Genomic DNA, 22,724 nt, shown 5'->3' with positions numbered 1-22,724 from the left:
TCACCTATTTACAATGATGTTCTTTTTTTATCGCATTTGTAAACCTATCCTAATCCCGATAATATTGCATGGCAGAACACTTGTGTTCATTGTTGTTTATCGTGATACTTGTGTTGAGATTGTTGAAATTAAAAGCATTCATTTGGACTTAATTTATTAAACAAAATGATAGTCGATTATTCTACTAATTTGTTAAAGAATATCCACGAAAGTCTTCTTACCTTCGATAAAAGGGAGAGTACAGTTATACGAGGTATTTATGAATACTGGCACTACGGTTGCGATGGTTTTAATGATATGGTAGATAATTTTAATGTATATCTTTCTAAATGAAATGGATTATAATATGTAGAAAGAATAATATATGTAATCGAAGGATATTTTACTTAGGGATGGGGTTGTGGGTATAGAACATTGCAGACAATTTGCTCATGGATTATAATTAATAAGAATTTAGAACAAGAAGTTCCAAGCATACCAAAAATACAAGAAACGCTTGTTGCATTGGAGGATAAGGAAAAATCATTTATCGGGTCGAGGGATTGGATAGGATGCTTCGAAGTGAGTCTTTTATTATAACTATTATATTTTTTATACTATTCAACATTTTTTTTTTTAATAAGAAAGCTATGTACTAGTTATTCAACTTATAGGTATGTCTTGTTCTGGGTAGTTTATATAATATAAGTAGTAAAATTGTTCACATTGTAAGTGGTCGAGAACTATCCAAATATTTGCATATTATTAGACAGCATTTTCAAGAATTTGGAAGTCCAATTATGATGGGAGGAGATCAAGATTGTTCTAGTAAATGTATCATTGGTATACATACTGGATCGAAAGAAGCCTATTTATTAATCATTGATCCACACTTTATAGGTAAAGCTAAAAGCACTGAAGAATTAAAAAATAAACAATGGGTAAGATGGCTAAGTATTGAAGACTTTGTATACAGTTCTTTTTACAATCTTTGTTTACCGCAGATCAAAATAACTTGATATACCGATTGAATTTATTTTATCTTTTTATTTAACTTAACTAAAAGAATAATCTCTATAGGAATAATCATGATTGTAATGTCAATCTATTTTCTAGATTATAGTATAAGTTTTTAAGTTTTTTTAAAGTCTATTACACACACCTGTTATTGTTATTTATTATTATGAAATTAATTTAGTCTGTGTTGAGTAAAAGGCATACACCCTGTAAAATCCAGTGCGAAACATGTTCCTCCGTTGAAAGATCTGCTTCAAATATCAAACCTTTACCCATTGCATCGCGCCTATTCGATGTTGTGTACACTGGAGTTTTTACTGTATTCTACATAAATTTATAGCAAAGAAAAGAATGGCAAAAATATATTGAAATGGTTAAACATCAGAATGAGTTTTTGAAATCTATACTTTCTGTAATATTATCGTAAATATACCTGAAGTTTGAGTCTATGAGCTTGAATTGGTATTACCAAAAGAATGGGTAATTCTTCAGTAAGAACTTTTGGATAAGACCTTTTAAGACAGTTTTCTTCTACATCCCATCGAGCTCCTTCCAAATATAGACCATGTATGTAGCAACCCTTTCGTTTAAAAATTAAATAATTACTTAATTACACTTATTACGTAAGTTCATATAAATGTATTATTGTTAAGAGAATTCATTTATTCATGTTGTAATTTATTCACGTACTTGTTCAGGCCTTTCTTCTATAGCATCGACTTTAGTAAATTTAGTTACGGTCGTATAAATAAGCGAGTGATCTAACGGCCAGTTATTTCTACGACATGTTATTTGTACTAGAGCTGCTAGATAAGTTTCTGGCACGTGCAAGCCAGATAACCACATAACTATTGGTTCATTGGCACCAGACTAAAAAATAATTTTTCATATTAATATGAATATATATTATGTGCCATTAGTTGTACAAATATCGTATGAATGGATTATATCGACAAACCCAATCTGTATATTGTGTAATTCTCTTTTGAAAGTGATCCATCCAATTAGCGAGATTTTTTCTTGTATCTGGTGCTAATCTGAGCCATTCCTTAGGTAAAATACCATTATACAGGGCAATAGAAATATTATCAAGAATAGAATCCATTTCTATCTCTCCTGCAATAGCCTAAAAAAGTTTTATTATTTTGTTAAATTGATAAATAAAAGTTTATTAATTTTGCAAAATGATTTTACGCATTTACTACACGTTTCTTAAATATATAATAGTTCATTATTACCTTTCGTAGCTGAGAAAGAGTCTTTGAAATCGCATTTATTAATTTATTAATCCTTTCTAATTCTTGGAAAAGCACAATTGTCGATGGTGTGACGCCCACTCCAAAATTTTTTTTTACTTTATTTAAATCAAATTCTAGAGGTATCCTTTCAAGAATTTCCTTTGCTATGTTGTCTATAAATTCTTCTTTACTGATTCCTGTTGTGCTAATTGCTATGATAACAAATATTAAATGACACGATTTATTGCACTTGTCTGATTGTGAGAAGTTCTTTTCTCTGTTTCATACTTGTTTGTGGCTGTAGCTCTATCAGATTGGCCCATAACTCTCTAGTAGCTTGATTAAAGTAACCAATTTCAGCGTTAGAATGAAGACCAAAAACTGCTGGAGTATTGACTAATGGTAATTCTTCGATGAAATTTAAATACGCTTCGTGATCCCCTTCTGGTGGAATGACGTAATCAACGTAGCTGTCCTGATAAAAATGAAAAGGTTGAAAGGTGTTGAATAGGAAATCACCAAAAAATTCATTCATATAAGTTTCCGATACTCGACGGTCGTAACTATCGATTATTCTTCCGCCATACATTACCTGAAAATTTGAACAATTGTGAATATCCTTATCTAGTGTCATCAATTTATTTTTTAATTTCAATTTTCTTTAATTATCACTTACTTCTCCTATTAAATATTTTAAACTGTTCCATGGTATCCTTGCATCGTTAAGCTTTAAAGCTTTTGTCAAATAAGTATCTATTATAGAAGTACATACATTAAAATCGGATTCGTTAAAATCATAACTTATATTCCATCCAATTTTATCGTATTTTCTTCTTTCCTGTTCAGTAAAAAGTTACGAATCGATTATTTTTATTTAGTAAAAATTCATATTTAGTATAAAGTATATATATATTTAGTATACCTGTACAACTGCATGATAAAAAGCTAGTACATAGATGAGGTGTTTATATGCAGGATGATTACAATTCTCCAGAGTCTGTGGTGGCATTTTTAAGTAAGTATTTTGTAAATTAAGTTTTAAACCGTTTGGTGGTTCTGTAACAACTGAAAACAAAGATATATAAAATAATATTAGTCCTCTTTATTTATTCCAATTGAGATATAGAAATAGATTCATTTTAAATAGGAAGTTTGAACCTTTTACAGATTGTTGTAAAATTCCTATGGGAAAATCGGGAGTTGGATCAGTGGTAAGCCATAGTCGAAAATCAGGATGCGGTTTCTCTAAATTGTCTAAATAGCTTTCTAATTCTTTGATGAAATGTAATAATAAATGACCATTTTGTAACATTAACCATTGTCCTCTAAATATAGCTGTTTCTAATAATTCTATTGCATTCTGAAGTAACAGATAATAATTATCGTCAGATATTAAAATCGCGTTATATTGTAATATATTATATAATATTCAGTATGTAACAAGTTACCTTCTCTTGATTTTGACCAAGTGATAAGTAACTGAATTTTCCACCACCGAAACCATATCGTTCTGCTAGTTTCATTAACTGAGAAGTAGGGTCCGAACCGGGACTTAAAATTAAAATTATTGGCGTCATAGCAGTGGATTGTTGAAAAATTAAATCCAGATTGACATGGGGCGGTGTTACATATTCTTCGCCCATAATCTCGGTTATATAATTAATGACAGCTCGATAGACTCGATCCACACGGAAACATCGTATCAACATTAATTTTTCGAATGGCTTTAACACAGCAGAATAATTAGAAGGAAATTTTTGTGATTCTGGATCATCCAAATCATACCACTAAAATATATAAAAAATAATGATATAATGATTGTATATTGTAATAGTCTTTTTAAAGTTAGAACAATGATTACATTTTTCCAGTGGTCCATATTTTCTGTAATATTATCAGGTAGACTAGCAAAGGTTTCAGGAAAATCATTAGCTAATTTTAATAGGTCTTCCCATCCACTGGAAGCTAGCCACTTAATAGGATTAACTTTACTTGACATTTTAGTAGTAACGCATCCTTTTATAAAGAAATCCAATTGTTGCGGTTTGACATTATCAATACTTCGTTCTATGTCTATGCAGATTTTGAATGAATAAAGAATTTTATGTTTTTCAAATATTCCTGTGCATCCATAATCATAAACATTTTTTGTCAATATTGGAATAATATTACGAAGACGTTTGACCAAAGTTGGATCTGGTAAAGCTTTTTTTAAAGATAGTATGAAAACTTCAATGTAGTTGTTCAAGGAATACTGATACATTTTATTCACCGTAGGCATTTCAGTTAAAACGAAAAACAAAATAGCGCCTCTTTTTGCTACTGGCCGATAACCGTCCCGTAATTTGTTTAAATCAACAGCCGTGACTTCACCAAGGAAGAGTTTCGTTGTCACTTCGCTAGCACTTGATTTAGTATTTTCTAAAGTTTCAATTAAGTCAATGTTATCCAGCATATTGCCTTCGTTCATGGAAATTTCTCGTAAAAGACTATTTTCGAGTTGTCGGAGTAAATTTTTATTTTCACTTATTTCAGCTATAAGTCTTTCGCGTTGTTCTTCGATATCTGGTCGTTCGATTCTCACTACTACTGATAATAATTGATCTTCTAGACCCTTTTTTTAATTCAAACTGATTACCAAAGTATCCTTTTCCCTTTTGCTTTCTTAATATAATTTTTATACTTACTGCAGTAGTCACTGTATAGTTTATGACAATGGCTTTTGAATAGACGGCAGGATTAAAGACAGGATTTGACATTTTGGTAGTTAAATATATACGAAATCTTGGATCATAATCGACTTCTTTAGAACCTAACATAACGAAGGTTCTTCCTGCTATTGCTATAACATAATTTAATTGATCAAGCCAATTATGCACGTATTTTGCAACGAGTTTCTACTTAAATATATTATATCTTGATCTTACATTGAATATTTTTTGATAGAACATTATTTAGAACAGGATCAACTTCATCAACATCTTGAAATAAAATTGGCAAACCATATTTTATTGCTAGTTCGACTTGTTTCAAAAAATCTGCATCGGCAAAAGACATAATTTTCAAGTTTTTATTTCGTTCCTTTTTTTTAATCCATTCTAATGCTTGCTGCTGAGGATCAATGCACAATGGAAATCTTGAAGCTTTTAGCGTTAGGATACCATTTTGTACAGAAAGCTCATCCGGTGGAAGTCCTTCCGAGGTCCATCTAGATAATAATCAATTTTAATATAAACTGTGATCAAATAATAAATTTTTTGGCTCAACTCACTTGCTAATTTCCACATCATCGCTAAGCTGTGTTTGTATATTAAACGGTTGTGAAAGCGGTATCTTTCTTTCCGTGATGCTTCTCGACCAATCATTATAAATCATATCGTTCCTGAATTCGTATGAAAATGGTCCACAATAGGCGAGAAATCCAGAAGAAAGTAGACAATTTCCAATGATCTTTTCTTCCTCTTCGTGTAATCCTTTCAATTCTTTTTGCCAACGGACATTTTCCGATGAGAGACCACCGATTAATTTGTCGGCGGCAATTAACCTTCGTTGCAAAAGATGTGTTTCCTCTTGAAGCTTTTGCCTTTCCGTCATAGCAGATTCGTATTTAATGTTCAGATCTTCTATAATCTTTTCTATTCGTTTTAATTCACGTTCTTCCTTTTCTAAAGCTTTTTGTGCTCTTTCAGATTCAATTTGTAGCATTTGAACTCTTTCCATCTTTGGCTTAACCTAATCAAAATGTTCTGATATTAAAAGAAGAGAATATAACCTTGTGGTGATTGGGATAGATTTGCTTTTTCACATTTAAACGAAGGAAGAATACCTCTCTGTAGACCGTGCAATAATCTAACACGGCCAAGACAAATTTATAAAGGCCATATCCAGCTTTACTAATTGACTCCATTTGATCCATTTTCGTGGACTTCCTTAAGTGTGCTCTGACAGCTTGTTGCTGTCTCTGCGTGATTTGTTCACAGTTCATTTCTTGTAATAATCTTAAAAAACTTGGATCGTTCATCATACCCTTTGCTCCTTTCCAAGATATGTCCTTTATACCTCGTAACATGGCTACGCATTCAGAGACAATTTGTACGGGCTTTGGAGGCGTAGCAAATGATCTAAATGAATAGATAGAAATAAAAGGAAGATTAAAAATTTTTAAAATATATATAAAAGGACAAAATACATAGTTCTTGATATAGGACAAAAGAAACCTTATTTCAGTTATGTCCGACTTATCGAGTTCTCCCAAAGCCAATCTCGCAGCGTCTAAAGCAGGCTGTGCCGCAGCAAGAGCTACTTTGGCTTCAGATTCTTCTTTGCCAATGAGTTTTCTTTTCTCTTCAATTTCTTTTTGCTTGTTCACGCTTCGTTCTTTTTTTTCCATTGCAATATCCGTACTTTCACCAATGGAAGCTAATAATTGTTCACAATTCTTCGTTTGGTCGGCTACTTTAACTCTTTGTACAGCCAGAATATCATTCAATTCGGCTAAAGTAATAGACGCTTCTTCGATTTTTTGTAAACCTACGTAATCAAATAATGATAAATGATTATTTTGTTGTATGGTAATTTTATACTAATTGAACAATGTAAATTTAAACCTCCAGTCAGACGATCACATTGCGTATTAATATAATCTCTTTTTTCGATTAATAAACGTAAAAACGTGTTTATAAAATTAAGATAATCTTTCGGGGTAACGTAATTTTTTCGTCTTAATTTTGCTAGAAAATCTACAGTATATCGTTCAATAACAGACTTATGAACGTGTACCATGTGCAACACTATGTCTTCTCTATATTCTTGCGGCAAGTTTTGATTCTGAAAAAATAAATAAAATTGATGACTTCATACTATTGTTAACGAATACGAATTTCATGTTATAACGTACGTCTCTTAAATGAACATTAGCTACAGCGATCAGTGCCTGATCCGGCCATGGAAACATCCAATCTATAGTAGTACTATTCACTAAACCAGGATAATTACGACAGCGTATTCTCAATAAATCATCAGCAAAATTCATAGATAAAGCAATACGTAAATTATCGATGCATGACTTTTCAAAAAATGCCCATACACTTTCCCTGAAAGAAATATTACGTTTTGTAATAAATATCTAAAGAGATAAATTGAAAATAATATTATTCGATATTATCTAACCTCGTAATATCAAAACCAGCTGTCAGAGCATTATCTCTACACGAACTAATAATTACATCCTTTTCTTCGTCGGTGAAAAGGGCAAGCACTAGACCCGTCATAAGTATATTGTTGATCAACTCTAAGAAACTCTCATTTATTATGTGAGAAGCACTGAATAAAAAGACAACTTTCTTATTCTCGACACCGATCATGTTGTACAATCTTTTCAAATCTTCGCGAAAAGTATTTTCATTGTATCCACGACTCAAGTTGATTTCAAACACTGAACTATTAGCAGCGAATGAAGCAAGTCTTATTATTGACTGCTTTCCACTACCGCTGGTGCCTACCACAAGAGCATGGCCACGATGCATTCTGAGAATACGATGAACTCTTGTCAGATGTTCTAATGCATCATTGAAAAGAACCATTTGTAATTTTGCAATATTCCTTTCGTTATATTCTTCGTAAATCTGTACCAAGATAATTGACATTTTTTCGAGCACAGTATAATGATATGAATATTCATTAATGGAAGATAAGAAAAACGCTACCTCTAAAAGTATATTATATACAGCTTCGTAGTCCAACAGATCCTCGTAATACCTTGGTTCCTCTTCATAACAAGCATTTCTAAAATCTCCAAAAAGCAAAGGATCCCTTAATGTGTATTCAATTAATGCAGGTTCTTCTTCCCAAGTATCTTTTATCTTGTTAGCTATATGTTCTTTTATTAAATTCTGATCCTAAAGCATATATTATCCAATCATTTTTCTTGGAAGTTCTTTAAAATATAATATAATAAAGAAGTATTAGAATATAAAAATGTGTGTGTGTTATTACATCCTGGGTAATTAATCTGTCACATATAACTCTTGTAAATTCATTTCTCCAAAGTCGAACAAATCGTTCTACGGTTGGAAAATAATCTGGATGACTTTGAAGTACACCTGCCATTATTCTTGAAAGATCTCGCATATTGAAGATATAATGAAATTTTGATGGGGTAGGCAATAATTCTGTTAAAACTATCTAAAATAACAAATGTATTTAGTATCCGTTTTCTTAATAATTATTCGATTATGAAATCCATAAAAAATTGTTAATATATTTTTTAACAACCTGATAAAGCTCCAATGTAATATGAACAATATTATCAACGGTAGATTGCACTTCTTCTGGAAATATTTCTAAATGTCCCTTTAAAATACTCTTATAAATATATTGAAGCGTTTCGTTCATTGGAAAAGTGACATTGTAAACAGAAAACATCGAAATAAATCGTGGATCGACTACCTTTCTTCCACCACCAGGTTTCCCCATTGCAGCTAAATAGCCTGTGTGTGATTTAAAATTTAAAAATAATTACATATATAATTTATTAAATAGAATTCTCTTTTCACATTTATAAAATGCTTGAAAATATATCTAAAATCATACAAATATCTTTGATATATTTCCAATTGAGATCTTTTCCACGACCATAAAAACCATCTCTTTCAAGTAATAGCTTGAGAAATGCGATCGGTTGTTGAGTCCCATATGTGTCTACCATCGGCATATTCATATCATCTATGAAAATAATTAACTTTTTTCCTGGTGATGGCCCATATATTTCTCTGGATCGTTTTTCCACAGCTGATTCAATACTTTTCTGCACATCCATCGAAGTTGTTCTTGATGAGAAATTAATAGATAATTTTTTCTGTAATAATGAAACATATGTATAACAGCTAACGTAAGTAAGTCTTAATTAAATGCAATACGTTAAATACTTTGGTTTGTTTGGCATGTGAAAAAATGACATAAATCTAATAATAATATACTTACATATTTGTCGGTATTGATGGTTCTTAAAAAATCGTGAATTATAGCTGTTTTGGAGGTACCAGTTTCACCAACCAATAACGTAGGTCTTTGTAAATTATTCATTAAATTGATAAACCATATTGCTCGACAAGAGTCTTCGGTGGGTACTAATATTTCCGAATAATTTTTTAACCGATCGTGAATGTATGTTGGTACAAGCCATTTCCATGGTATCCATATTTTTTTGTGTATGTCCAAAACATATTCGTATAATGTATTGAATAGAATTGGTATGTATCCTGCATACATATTACATATATTTTCACTCATTATCGTTATTGTTATTGTTAATTGTAATTTTATTGATGCCGAACAGTTCACATTTCTCAATATTAACTCACGTATTGTTGCTGGTTTTTCAGTTGTATCTTCAACGAGCATAAATCCAGTGGTTTTTTTCATATAATCGTCAAAAGTCTTTCTAGCATTCTCTACTAAAGAAGCTCCTAAGGAATAATAACACGATTGAATATACATTGCTTCTAATAGGTCCTCTCTATTTGCAGTATATTCATATTGAACCGGTTGTTCTGCTTGATCCGTTAAATAAGACTTGGTTTTTAAAAGTTCTTCGTCAGTTTGTAGCAAAGAATACAATCCATCAAACACATACGAAAGTTGTATTACCTACAAAATATATAATTAGAAAGTATTTTTATAAAATAGAATTATAGCAACAATAGAGAAGGACATAAAAATATTGTATAAATGCCAAAAATATAAACAACTTTCTCTTTTATTTACATATATTAATTAATATGTTTTCATTCAAGAGTTTACCATGTTTAAATTAGTTTGAGGAATGATCATTTGAAGTGGTTTTACTCTTTGTAATCCCATCATTCCTTCTATAATAAGATTAACCGCACCATGGATGTATTTCTCGCACATTCGAGCAAGGAATTTTTGATCATCCTCATTTTTTATAGATTTTATCCATTTATCGATATATGATTGATAACCCAAGTTCTTTGGATCCACATAAACCATACCAGCTCTTGACACAGTAGCAGGAGATGCATATAGTAAATCACCTACCTAAATTGACAAAAAACACTTTCAAAATATTATGTATAAAATGTTAAATATTAGATACTTGTCTGTGTATCCTTTTCAATATCATTTGATTACCTCAAAGAGAAGACTACAATGGTTTTGAAGTTTTATTCTTTCTTGATTAGGCAAAGTTAAAAGTTTGTTGTCATCCATTACCGAATTCATATTTTCAATCCACAATGCATCGACATCTCCATCAAATAATATATATTTTTTTTCTTCTTGTTCAGAATCGAGTGGTTTATTAACCTCGCGAAAAATATTACTAAGAAGGCCATCTGTCCATTCCCGTGTTGTTGGATCTAGTACACCATATAACTCAACCACAGTATATGCCTTTAAACAAATATATTATTTATTATTTCAAATATGTAGTCAATAAAAATACACACATACCTTTGGATTTAAGATATGAAGACTGGTAGGAATATTCAAATAAGTTTGAGTCATACATAATATTTCGATAATAACAGTTTTTCCACCTCCAGTAGGACCAACGATCATTGTTGAATGTCTACTCATCATGACTTCGTAAAGTTGAGTGATTTTCTCAAGCTAATATAATTTGAAATATTATTATAAATCGTGTAAAATTGAAAGGAAAAAACTATTATTTAATAAATATGTGAATAAATAAACATCAGTAGTAGCAGTAGTATTTTGTTTCAGTGATCCTGGATCACTGGAGCTAGGATATGTACAAAATAAGAACCGATAACGTTAATCATAAAAAAAATAATACACATGCAATAACAAAACCAAATTGTAAAAACAACATGGCTAAGGTTAGCATGAACAATTAAAAAAACAAAGTAGTAGTAGTATATGCACATACTTGTTCTGTTAAAACAATATAGTTATGTTCTTCCAACATCTTGATCGCAGCACTATTAAAATCTGGATATTCTATTCTGGGACAGTCAAGATCAGGGAATAAGTCTGTAATAAGACCCAAAAATAAAGGTACATCGTCATATATAAATTTAGGAAGATTCATATCCCTGAGAGCTCTCATTAGGACAAGATTTTCTGCTAAGTCGCTAGATGTTCTTTTTAATTGTCCAGCCATATTAAGTACAGATTTCATAGCTCTTAACCCAAAATCATAATGCGTTTGTTTGCTAAGTTGTTCTTGCGCCAATTTATGGAGAACTGCCATCTTTTTTGCCAGAATTTTAGCCGTTAGAAAACCAGCACTGAAGAGTTTGATTTGACAAATCAATTCGTTATCTGGCACAACGCATACTACCGGTCTGAAAAGTGCCTTAACGGATTCCGGTAATTCGGTTCGACCAGCATATCCAGGATTCATAGTAATAAATATACCAACTTTTGTATCCAAGGGAATATTGTAATCTTCGAACTATCAAATAAAATATGATTATTGATATTTATTATTCTAAATTAAATTCGATACTCTCTTATGACTGTTAAAAAAAAAAAAAACAATATACGTTGAAATACGTACCACAAAATATTTACTTTTCATTTGCAATGCTGAACGTATTGTTTGAAGTTGAGTCGAGATAACGGATAAAACAGAAACATCGATACGGTTAAATTCGTCGAAACAACCCCACGCTCCGCATTGAACTAGTCCGCTCAATGTTTTTCCTATTGCAATATAATCCATTCCTTCTCCGCAATTTGTAACAACGCATAATAAACCTAGGGCTTTGGCTAAATCCTTTGTTGTTTCAGTTTTTCCAGTACCAGCAGGACCTTTAAAAAGGAAGAATAATATAGAATTGTGAACAAACGATATATTCATATATATTTACCAGCAGGTGCTCCACCCAAGTGCATCGATAATGCTTGAGTAAGAGTTAAATATATTCTATCTGTTAAGGGTGTCACTACCAATCGTCCATTTAGACCCATGTATTCGTATCCATATTCAAAAGCACCTGTACATTGATTTATCCATATATTGTCAAGATCGCGTACCCAGTAGAATCTAAATTCAAACGATAACGCGCATATATACATACATATTTACATAAATGCAAATACATAGCACAAATAATATAAAGATAATTTAATGTATCATTGATTAGAACCTTAATTGACTTTCCCATTCAAATTCCATTGGGTCTATAATACTATCTCTTACAAAACCTTCAATTATGTCACGAATATGTACATCGATCGTTAATAAAGCATCTAATTTTTTTCTATCATTATTCGTAAGTGAATCACTTCCCATTAGGGATACTACTTCGTCAAGTTGATTGTTCAGTTGTTGCAGATACTAATAACGAAATAATTAATTGATAATTAATAACATTGATTATATTAAATAATTATATCTTAAGAAAGGAAAGTAAAAATTGAGCTAATTTTAAAAGTACTTCTTTCATAGCTTGTTTCTTTCCTATCGATATTTTATTAAAAACATTTTCCACTTCAGCGGTCCACCAGATTTGATTAGCAGCAAGTATCATCATTCCTTGAAAATCTAATATCCATTCAGATCTTGGTCGTCTTATCTGATTAGAAATTGACATGAAAAAATATCTTATTAAAAAATACAAATGTATAAATAAACCTTTTCCTTGCTTACTTTTCCATAATCGTAGACGGCTTTTTTTGTTAAATATCGATTAGATATTTTCATTTCATTCAAAACTAAAACCATCCAGTTTTCTATGTTTCCTTCGACAAGTACAGTATTTTTAAATTCCATGATCTCTTTTTCACATGATACAAGCGCCGTAACTACAGTTCTCTTATCCTCATTTAAATGTAGACTTAATTTATCTAAGTTATCAAACATTTTGCCAATGTGTTCTTGAATCACTGATGGATCACTGCTACCAAGAATGCTCAATAATTCATCATCGCTGATAAAATTAAATCTCGGAAAAATAATACGTTTGCTATTCAAATAATCGGTCAAGGATTTCTGACATCTATCAAGCCCAGCAATCATAGACATAAATTCATCCTTTCTTCCTGAATACACGTAAAAGATAATAATTACACTGATACAAAAAAATTTAGTAAATTAAATTTATCTATTGCGCATTGTGCTTAATAAAAAACATTGATTTGTATTCTTGCCTTGAATGGTACAGCAATCATGGACATTTAATATCCTCGCAGTATCCATCATAATCTTTTTATATGCTTTGTCAATATCATCAAATTTTCTAGCCTCGTCTGGAAGTTGCAATCGAATATCTCCTCCGACAAAAATACCTTCCAAATACAACCACTTTCGTTGTAGTTGTATCCATAGCTCTAATACTTCTGATATCGTATGCATAGTCGTTTCCCAATTTTGAACTACATTAAGAAAGGGCCCAATAAATTGTGAGGCTGCCATACTGCTCACATTTAACATATTATCTTCTAAAATTTGATTAAGTTCGTCAATGGGACCAAGAACGAATCCTCGATCTTCAAGTCCTTTAACAATTATTTTATATTATTTGCATATATATATTGTAATTACTATATTTTCTTGTTCTCTTTATATACGACTTTATAATTACCTTTAAAATGTCGTATTACGGTGAATTCCGTGCTTTTCCAAATTTCTGCAATTTCTTTGACCCCCTTTTCTATTGCCAATTCCTTAATAGCATTTGTTACGATGCTTTGTGCTATTTCCTGGTACCTCCCCAAATCCATGGCAAACATATTTTCTAATGTAAACCTTAAAACATAAGAGATAATAGAATATAACCGTGATTAACATTTTGTTAACTAAACGATCTAACTCACCCTTCCATTAAACTGATTTTTTGTTCACCCATATTCTAATATATATATAAACGTGCACATACACACACATACACACACACGCGGCTATTATTCTTTTTAATATTTAATAAACTTAATGTTTGTTTGCAATTATCTTATAATGTCTATTTAGTATAGAATAGAAATATTAGAAATCACTATCACTGTAAAAATTTGTAAACAATTGGAAAGAAAAAAGAAAAAAAAGAAAATTTCTTTGAGCATCAACCTTTCGTCCCTTTCTAATAATTCTAAAAAGTGACACATAATTATATTACCATAGAATTCAATGTGTTACAAAAACTATTACGTACTTATAAATAGATAATATGGTCATTATTTTAAGTACCTATATAAATTAACATAATAATGATAAACTAACTACGGTAGTAACACTATCTTAAAACTATACAGTTTTATGATTATAAAACTATAATTTATAATTAAAAACTTATATAATAAGTCGCATGTCCTTGAGAACATGATTGATTTTAATTATTAGCGCACCTATCTGGATTCATATCAAAGTATTGTCCTGTTTTTTGCATTAAATCCATCCAATGTCTTTCACGCATTGCTTCGTTTTTCAACTCAACAAATAATGGCACAGAGTTTTTAAAGTTTCTCATATTCATTTCCAAAGTCTGCCCAATGTCCAACTTTTTTACTACTTTTGGAAATCTTTGGAACTGTTTGATGAAGTGTTCCATACCGTCAAGTAATTGTTGTGGGTTCAAATTAACCCACAATGTCTGAGCCCATTCACTCCTAGCATCTTTTTGTTCTTTATATAAACTAAATAATTTCTCCATGCCTTCGTAGTCTTCTTTAACTTTAAAAAATGCTGTATAATCTGCTGGATCAAGATCAAATAACATTTGAGAGTTGGTCAAATTACGACGTTTTTCATCATATTTTTCTATCAATTTTCCATATTCCTAAAAAAAAGAGAAGCTCTATCCGTTTGTAATATACAATATATGATATCAAATCTATATATTTATTAAGACATACAGTCATCTTTTGTACACCTAAATCAAGATTGTCTCCAACACTGCCTGGACCATTATTTTGAAAATCTTCAATGAATTTCGCAAGCTCATTATTGAATTCTATTATTTGATCTTGAATCATTTCAGCAAATTTCTCTCTAGTAGTAATAATGGTAGAAGCTCGATAAAGAGCTCCGAGGTATAAAGATTCCCAATCAGTTTGAAGTTCATAAGCCATCTTTTCATCCATTTCAGAAAATACTATTCCGTGTGCACGCAGGGTTTTGAAGGTTTCCTTGAAAAAAAAAAAACAAATCACATTGATAAATGAATAGAAAGGATAATAATTGTTAATTGACCAATTGTCAAAATCTTACGAAACGACAAACCTGATATGACGTGTATTGTACTTCTGCTTGAATAGCCATTTTTTTAATATCAGAAATAGCTTGCATAATCATTGTAAAGCGTTCTAGTCCGGTAATTACTAATTCAACTCTGTCGCGATACTGCTCCATTTGTTCTTTAAACTTGTCCATTTCTTTAATTGTATCAGTAAGAAGAAAATTACCAAGCACTTGCTTCCATTCCGTTGCATGATGTTCTATACCTTCCATTAATGGTTCTAAATTGATCCTTGCGATTGACGATTAATATCAAACGGTTGAAAAAAAATGTTATAAATGTAAGAGATAACAAAAGTACCTCACCATTGACAGATATGAATATATATATGTTACCGTCAAAGCCGGAAATCAGTCATTGCTAAAAAATATTTGCCGAAACTTTTCAAAGAAATGGCAAAGTAGTAAAAATTTGTAGCATCGCATTCTTTGCCATTTTATGAACCTTTTCAGATTGATTTATAACTCGATTTGGTATTCTACGCGTAGACAAAAGAATGTACTTTAATTTAATATAAGTTTTATTAATATTTATTCACTTTTAGCATAAAAAATATTTACCAAAACTTTTCAAAAAATAGTAATTTGATATTCTATAGAATATCAAAGTATTATGTTCGATGCCTAGGAAAAACTCTGTAAAAAGTCGTCGGAAGGCGCTTTATATTGATAACAATGCCGAGGAATAACTAGCAATGACTGATTTGCGGCTTTGACGGTAACATATATATATATAAGTGCTAAGGACAAATTAATGTATAATACTGGAATTATATTCACAAGAAATTTACCGTATGCAAGATATATCGACATTAGGTGCCATATCATCGAGCTCTTCTAAAATACCACCATAAAATGTAAATTTTTCATCATATTTTCGAAGCGTAGGCTTAGTAGATGCAAACTTTTCTCCAGCTACATTTTTATCAAAAGTCCAAAGATTAGAATATTTCTTCCATTTTTGTAAGTACCTCCAACAATCAATAGATATTTTATAAGCAGTATCTTGAATTGTTAATATAAGATCGTTAATTACCTATGACATATATAAAATCTTCTGTATTTCAATATATACATAAATATATATACATATACTGTGTACTCTCTACAAAGTTGGATGTATTGAAATAAAATTACTTGAATACTCATGACATCTTCGAAGAAAGAAACTGTAAATAAATCTTCCGCGGAATCTTTTCTTTGGGGTTTACACTCTATACAAGTACCATTCATCCATCTGGGAAATACTTTTAATCTCTCTAATAGATCCTGTACATCGTGCAAAATAATATTATTAATTTCGTTAGGCGACGGCCTCAAGATGACCTCCGATGCAACTAATATAGCATCCACTTGAAATGTCACTTTGTTATCGGATAATATCTTATTCCAAAATTCCATATTGTTTGCCATACATCTAAACAAAAATAGGAAATGAATAAATAAATTACTCAGGTTTAAACAGTTTGATAATAATAGTACTCTCATGAAAAATATATAAATACGTTATAAACGCTGCAAATATATTCTTTTCATATTTTTCATAAAAAAGACGCATATTTGGACTCCTTCCAGTAGAAGTTCCTTCTACTAAGCTTTCAATTTTTAACAGCATAGGGCTTGCAGACTGATATGCCTTTAACATCGCACAAACTAATTCTGTTCTGTGAGTCTCTATTTTTATAAAAAATGTCTGCCAAAAAAACATGTTTACTTATTATTCTATTTTTATTAAAATGTTATATTAAGATATGCTTTATAAAATAATATTATTGAACCTTGCAAGGTAATAAAATTTCATCGACATTGTTTGATTCTGACGCATTAGTATTTAATGATACTAAATTATAATTCTGTATTTCAGATTCAATTCTTTCATCTAATTCTTTTTTCAATTGATTAATCTGTTCAACGATAGATTTTAAATTTTTCAATAATTTTTCACATAATTTAGTATAGTCAATTATACTCAAAGAATTCCAATTAAATCGTATAATCCCAGGTTGAATATGTTTTTCAATACTAAGAAGAGTGTTTTTCAATAACTGGATCTATAATCACAGATGATGTGTTTAATTAAACTATTAATGAAATATCTGAAAATTTTTTCGGCATATTACATACATCAGATTTGTCTAATTTATCAATGATCACGTTGTATTCATTAATTATTTTTTCTACCGCCTCGATGTCTGTCCTTAGTCGATTTTTCTGAATACCAACGTTTCTTATAATATCAGGTAAGTTAAAACCTAATTGTTCCATCAGTTCTGTCTGTTCAAAAAATAATGATTTTGATCTATTTTCTCTATTATATCTTCATATTGATTTTTCTATTATTTAGTTAAATAAGTTTATCAATATTTACCTCGCGAATTATTTCAAAAATCTCCCAATTAAAATTTACTTCGAAACGTAATTGATACTCGATCAGAATAGAGTCTTGCATAAAGTCAATATACTTTTGTTTTTGAATAATAGCGATTTGTTTGTTTTGCAAGGAAATAGCAGAAGTCATTTTTTGACCTTTTTGCGAATGAATCGATCTACTACCTCCTTTGATTGACATCGCTTTAGAACCACCAATCGAACTGAGAGTATCTGTAATAACAAATTATTATTGTAGCACAACAACAAAAATACAAGAGTAAGAGGAAGAAACGTGCGTTGAAAAATATTCAATTTAAATATAATTGCGTGCAAAGTGATTGAGATATTATTAAGATTTTACCAATGCTTGGTTTTAATAATAACTGGTCTATTTTGTGTAAAATTCCAACAGGCATTACCATCTGTTCCTTCCCTTTTAATCTTTTATATGTACGAAAAATGGCACCATTTTTTAATTTACGTTCGTCTGAAAACAATATGATTGCAGATATGACGATTAAGAAATGATTTGACAAATTTTGACAATATTAAGAGAATTAATTTTTTAAAACCTTCTTCATACTCGTCTTCTATTGGTACTACTTTGAGCAGATTACTCTTCATAATGCTTGTAATGGCTTCTTGAGCTTTGTCAATCCATGAATTGAACTTAATTTCTTCAAAAGTTTTCAATTGTTTACCTATATCAAGATATTGACTGAAACCCATAAGCTTCAATTCGTTATGTTTTAATTCCTGTATGTCTTGAAAGTATAAGACAGATCCTTTGAGACAATAAAACAATTGTCTTGCCCAAAAAATTGCGCCTGCTATTGGTGGATGGTACATCAGTAAAGGAGGATTTCGTTTACCTGAAAATATATATATTAATACGTTATATTCTTATTATTACTTTATTTGAATACAAAATTCAAGGTGTCTCACCTCTGTTGTATATATTTTCCACAGAGCCTATTTCTTTATTGAATTGTTGCATAGTAATTTCAAATTTACTAGATAATATTTCCCTTATGGCAACTCTAGTTTTTCTATCCTTGAATTTGAAAAGCATCTCGAGTGCATCTTTTGCGCTGATGAGAACTTTAAAACATTCGTCAATAAAAAATTTGGCATCATTTTCTAAATAAGAAACTTCTGCATTGAAACGCAATATTGTTGCTTCCCAATTTTCTTTGTTGAACGGACTGAAGACATCGAATTCGGCCAATTTAAATGGCTCCAACAATAATCCAACTCGTTTTATAATCGTATCGATATGTGCTGGTTCGTAAATGATTGATTTCAAATCGGTTCCAAATATATTATAAAAATCTTGAAGAACATTGGCTACAACATTAATATCCTTGCAAACATCCGCTATGTATTCTGTTTCTCGAAAAAGACGTTTTTGATCAAATTCCCAACGTGCACCTTTTCCTGTATCCTCAATATCATCTCTCGTTTTCAAATACGATATTTTCCAACTTTTCATCATTTCGTGAGCATCTTTAGATTTTTTTAAAACAATTTCCAGTGGATAACTAAAAATATTATTACAATTATTTAATATATATCATTTAATGATACCGTGAAAAAATGACAAAATGAATTAACTAACGTACTTGAATAACTTGTCAATTGATAAATTTGTTCTGATGTTTTGACAAAGTTGCCACGAAATTCTTTCAAATAAAGACATCATTTTGTCTTCGGAAGAATAATAAGATGATAATATCCAAATCATTTTCAATCCATTTAACAAGGAGGGAATAACGCTGTTAATTTGCTTGAATTTGTCTGTGTGACTTATCAACTATTAATATTAAATTGTATATTTTTAAAAAATAATTACACCACATACGATATATAAGTTAATTAAGTTATAGAAAGTTGTTGAAAAAGATCAAATTCTATTTTACCTTGAAATGTCTCATAATGGTAAAGAGAAATTTGGTATTATCTCGAGCTTCATTATAATGTTTCCAAAGTTCATTTTTAAAATGATTGAAAGCTATAGGTATAGGCGATAAAATTGTATTCAATAATTTGAGCATTCTCTGAATAATAGGAATTTTTAATTGTTCAACAAGAATTGACAATCCCGTCTCACGTTCATGCCAATAATGATATTCAGTAATTGGTCCTTTACCTTCAGGTGACTTATTAATGTATAATTCTAATACCTCAAATTAATATGTTCGTGTGTTTACATTGATATTAAATAAATAAATAAATAAAGATTGTTTGATATTTGTTTAATTAATAAAATATATACTTGCTGTATATGCATTTCCCAAGACATGATTATCTCTTCCAATTGGTCAATGATATATTTATTATTTAATAAAACTTCATCCGGCAGAGTAGAACTTTCTAATTCAGGAATTTTTGGTATTGTCAATAAAATATCACTTTCTATATTCTGTAAAGTCCTAGAAATATTAAATACAAAAATGTAAGTATCAAATATTCATTCAAAATGTTGACATAATTTAATCTATAATATGAACCATTGTACATTCGCTGACAGCTTGTCTAAATATTCTAAGATATCTTTTTTACTTTGCTCTGCTTCAGTTTCTTCTTCTGTCTTCTCTCCGACAGTTGAAATAGTTAATGCGCTACGTTCTATTAAGGATTTTTTAATTGATGTACCTTCTTCTTCTGTATCGTCATGAAAATCATTTATTTCATCTAGCACTTTTTCTGTAATAATTTGTGAAGTTTCTTGGGATCTTTTTGAAAGCGAAAGAGATACTCGCCGAAAATCGGACGGCCTTCTATAGGTGGAAGCCTATTTTTAAATAAATAAATTCATTCAAATGACATGGGTTACACCCTATACATTATAATGTGTGATATATATATATCATATAAACCTTAGATTCAGCAATCTCAGCTAGGGTAGACGAAGCTTTTGCTATATCCGTGGTAGCTAGTACGTCACCATACTCTTCAATTTTATAATATTTTCCAAAATGAGGCCCTCGAAACTGTTTATCAACTAAAGGTTTGAATACATGGATAAGTAATGCATTCAAAGATGCTAAAAAGTGTCCATTGATAGATCCAACGATTAAATTGCTTGGCATTTGATCGAGACATTCTTCGTACGTTTCAAAAGGTGGAACTGCTTCTTCGTTTATTCTCATAAAGTAAAAAAAATTCACATTTTGAAAATCAAAAGTTTGTCCATCAATTTCCCCGCATATAATATGAATAATTGGTTTTTTCTTTTCTTTGTCTACCATTCTCTAGATAAAGAAATACTTCTTGTAGTTTCATTATTGCACAATTTAAGGTACCACTAAATTTTTCTAATATTCGATTACCTTAGTTAAGATATATTTATCTTCCTCGCCAAGTGGTGGAACAAATTTTTGCATGTCTATAAACAATATTTATATATATTTGTTTATAAAATGAGTTTAAAAATAATCTATTAGTATTATTACCTATGCTATCATCTTTGGGCCGACCTTTTCTCATAAAATGCATTGTAATATCACCACTCGGTTTTACTAAACTTTCTTCTTCTTCATCTTCTATTTCTTCTTCGCTGGATGAGGAATCTATACTCGATTCCAAACTCATAGAAGATAATACAATTTGACTTCTTATCGTACTAGTTTTACTTTTACCTTTTTTTAGCCTCCTTTTTTTCTTTTTTTTCTTTTCATCGGTCCTTTCGACTTTTCCTAGTATTAATGCGCTAACTTTATTTCATTTTTCTTTCACGTTAACTTAATGTGTGCGTATATTAAGATATAATTTATATGAAACATCATTTGCATATGTTAATTAATAAGTATAATAATTATAGTACTTACTTTCCCAAACTGCTATTTCTTCTTGTACCATTTCTTTTAAATATGTTTTGTAAAAGAAAATAATCTTATTTTCGAGATTTGTAATTGAATATAAATTATGATTTAAAAAATTCATCAATTTCTCTTCATAATATCCATTGTTTGCCTAATAAATGAATGAAAAACAAATGTAATATATTTTATAACTATTTAAATTGATAAATTATATAAAAAATATATATATATTACGCGTATGAGTTTATCAAATAGATGTTCGTGACCAGGTAAGCCTAAGAATCGTAATACCCGTTCTCTAATCCAAATAATACTGCAAAATGATGATTCTTTATTGAAATAATATTTGGTAAATATAATCATTCTTAGTTTATTAATGTAAGGTGTTACAAAAAAAGTATTACCGACTATCCAATTCTAGAAAATCCGGCTGCGCATCGTAAACTTCTCCTTCATCCTCCTTTTTGAAATTATCTTGGAAAGATTCGCTAATTATCGTTGACATTTTTCTATATCCTATTTTTAAGAAATATTTTCAATTCTTGAAGAGAAATTATTTTTCCTTGTAAGGTTATAATGATTATACTTTATAATCTATTATAAAACACTGTAATAAATCGCGTAATAAACACTACCTCCTTTGTTTTATTTTTTAAATGAAATTAATCGACATAGTGATCCTTGACAAATTTCAGATGATATAAAATTAAAATAGCTGTGAATTAAGATAACTTCGTTCTTGTAAGTATTAATATATATTTGTAATCTCTATGCTAATATTTATGTAAATATATGTCGGCGTTAAATCGTATAAATTAGTTAATTCATGAAATAACTAGATTTTACGCAAAATTATGAAATGAATTTTATTATACATTTTTAGGAAATATAATTTAATTCTTTAAATCAATAAAAAAAAACACTATCTCGAGATTAGATGATCTTATAACAAGAAACTCACCAAATTCTTGTTGACTTATCGGTTACTATGTTTCTTGAGTTATTGATCAAACTTACATTTTCATGGAATAGGATCAATTTTATAAATAGAGAATGAAATTGTATACATAGAAATAT

General features: G+C 30.0%; 2 protein-coding genes across 2 annotated transcripts; one reads left to right on the top strand and one right to left on the bottom strand.

Moving 5' to 3' along the window:
- Positions 1–32: 32 nt before the first annotated feature.
- Positions 33–1,445, top strand: LOC106793429 (ufm1-specific protease 1). The gene is made up of 3 exons (XM_014760329.1): positions 33–300; positions 391–561; positions 654–1,445. The coding sequence occupies exons 1-3, from the start codon at positions 166–168 to the stop codon at positions 996–998; spliced, it is 651 nt and encodes a 216-aa protein (XP_014615815.1). The 5' UTR covers positions 33–165; the 3' UTR covers positions 999–1,445.
- Positions 1,153–22,152, bottom strand: LOC106793413 (dynein heavy chain 10, axonemal). The gene is made up of 58 exons (XM_014760312.1): positions 22,052–22,152; positions 21,882–21,960; positions 21,654–21,798; positions 21,279–21,539; positions 21,156–21,211; positions 20,703–21,077; positions 20,334–20,413; positions 20,099–20,255; positions 19,743–20,006; positions 19,446–19,636; positions 18,769–19,364; positions 18,396–18,695; positions 18,185–18,310; positions 17,822–18,054; positions 17,578–17,727; positions 17,232–17,504; positions 16,959–17,146; positions 16,591–16,870; positions 16,245–16,489; positions 15,439–15,685; positions 15,072–15,344; positions 14,565–14,995; positions 13,808–13,971; positions 13,374–13,721; positions 12,874–13,265; positions 12,662–12,799; positions 12,371–12,561; positions 12,092–12,267; positions 11,779–12,032; positions 11,146–11,673; positions 10,707–10,865; positions 10,386–10,646; positions 10,035–10,292; positions 9,596–9,881; positions 9,216–9,493; positions 8,826–9,090; positions 8,508–8,722; positions 8,229–8,417; positions 7,940–8,131; positions 7,404–7,858; positions 7,132–7,327; positions 6,842–7,061; positions 6,452–6,764; positions 6,061–6,355; positions 5,506–5,966; positions 5,162–5,442; positions 4,922–5,076; positions 4,096–4,848; positions 3,683–4,021; positions 3,393–3,594; positions 3,157–3,299; positions 2,911–3,072; positions 2,523–2,826; positions 2,235–2,446; positions 1,955–2,122; positions 1,687–1,866; positions 1,430–1,576; positions 1,153–1,320 (listed from the first exon to the last, which is right to left on the bottom strand). The coding sequence occupies exons 1-58, from the start codon at positions 22,150–22,152 to the stop codon at positions 1,174–1,176; spliced, it is 14,478 nt and encodes a 4,825-aa protein (XP_014615798.1). The 3' UTR covers positions 1,153–1,173.
- Positions 22,153–22,724: the final 572 nt, after the last annotated feature.

Source organism: Polistes canadensis, unplaced genomic scaffold (assembly GCF_001313835.1).
Source record: "Polistes canadensis isolate GaletaPanama2010 unplaced genomic scaffold, ASM131383v1 scaffold_14, whole genome shotgun sequence".
NCBI lineage: Eukaryota > Metazoa > Arthropoda > Insecta > Hymenoptera > Vespidae > Polistes > Polistes canadensis.
The sequence above is the reverse complement of the archived record's forward strand: the minus strand, read 5'-3'. Positions and strand labels throughout refer to the sequence as shown.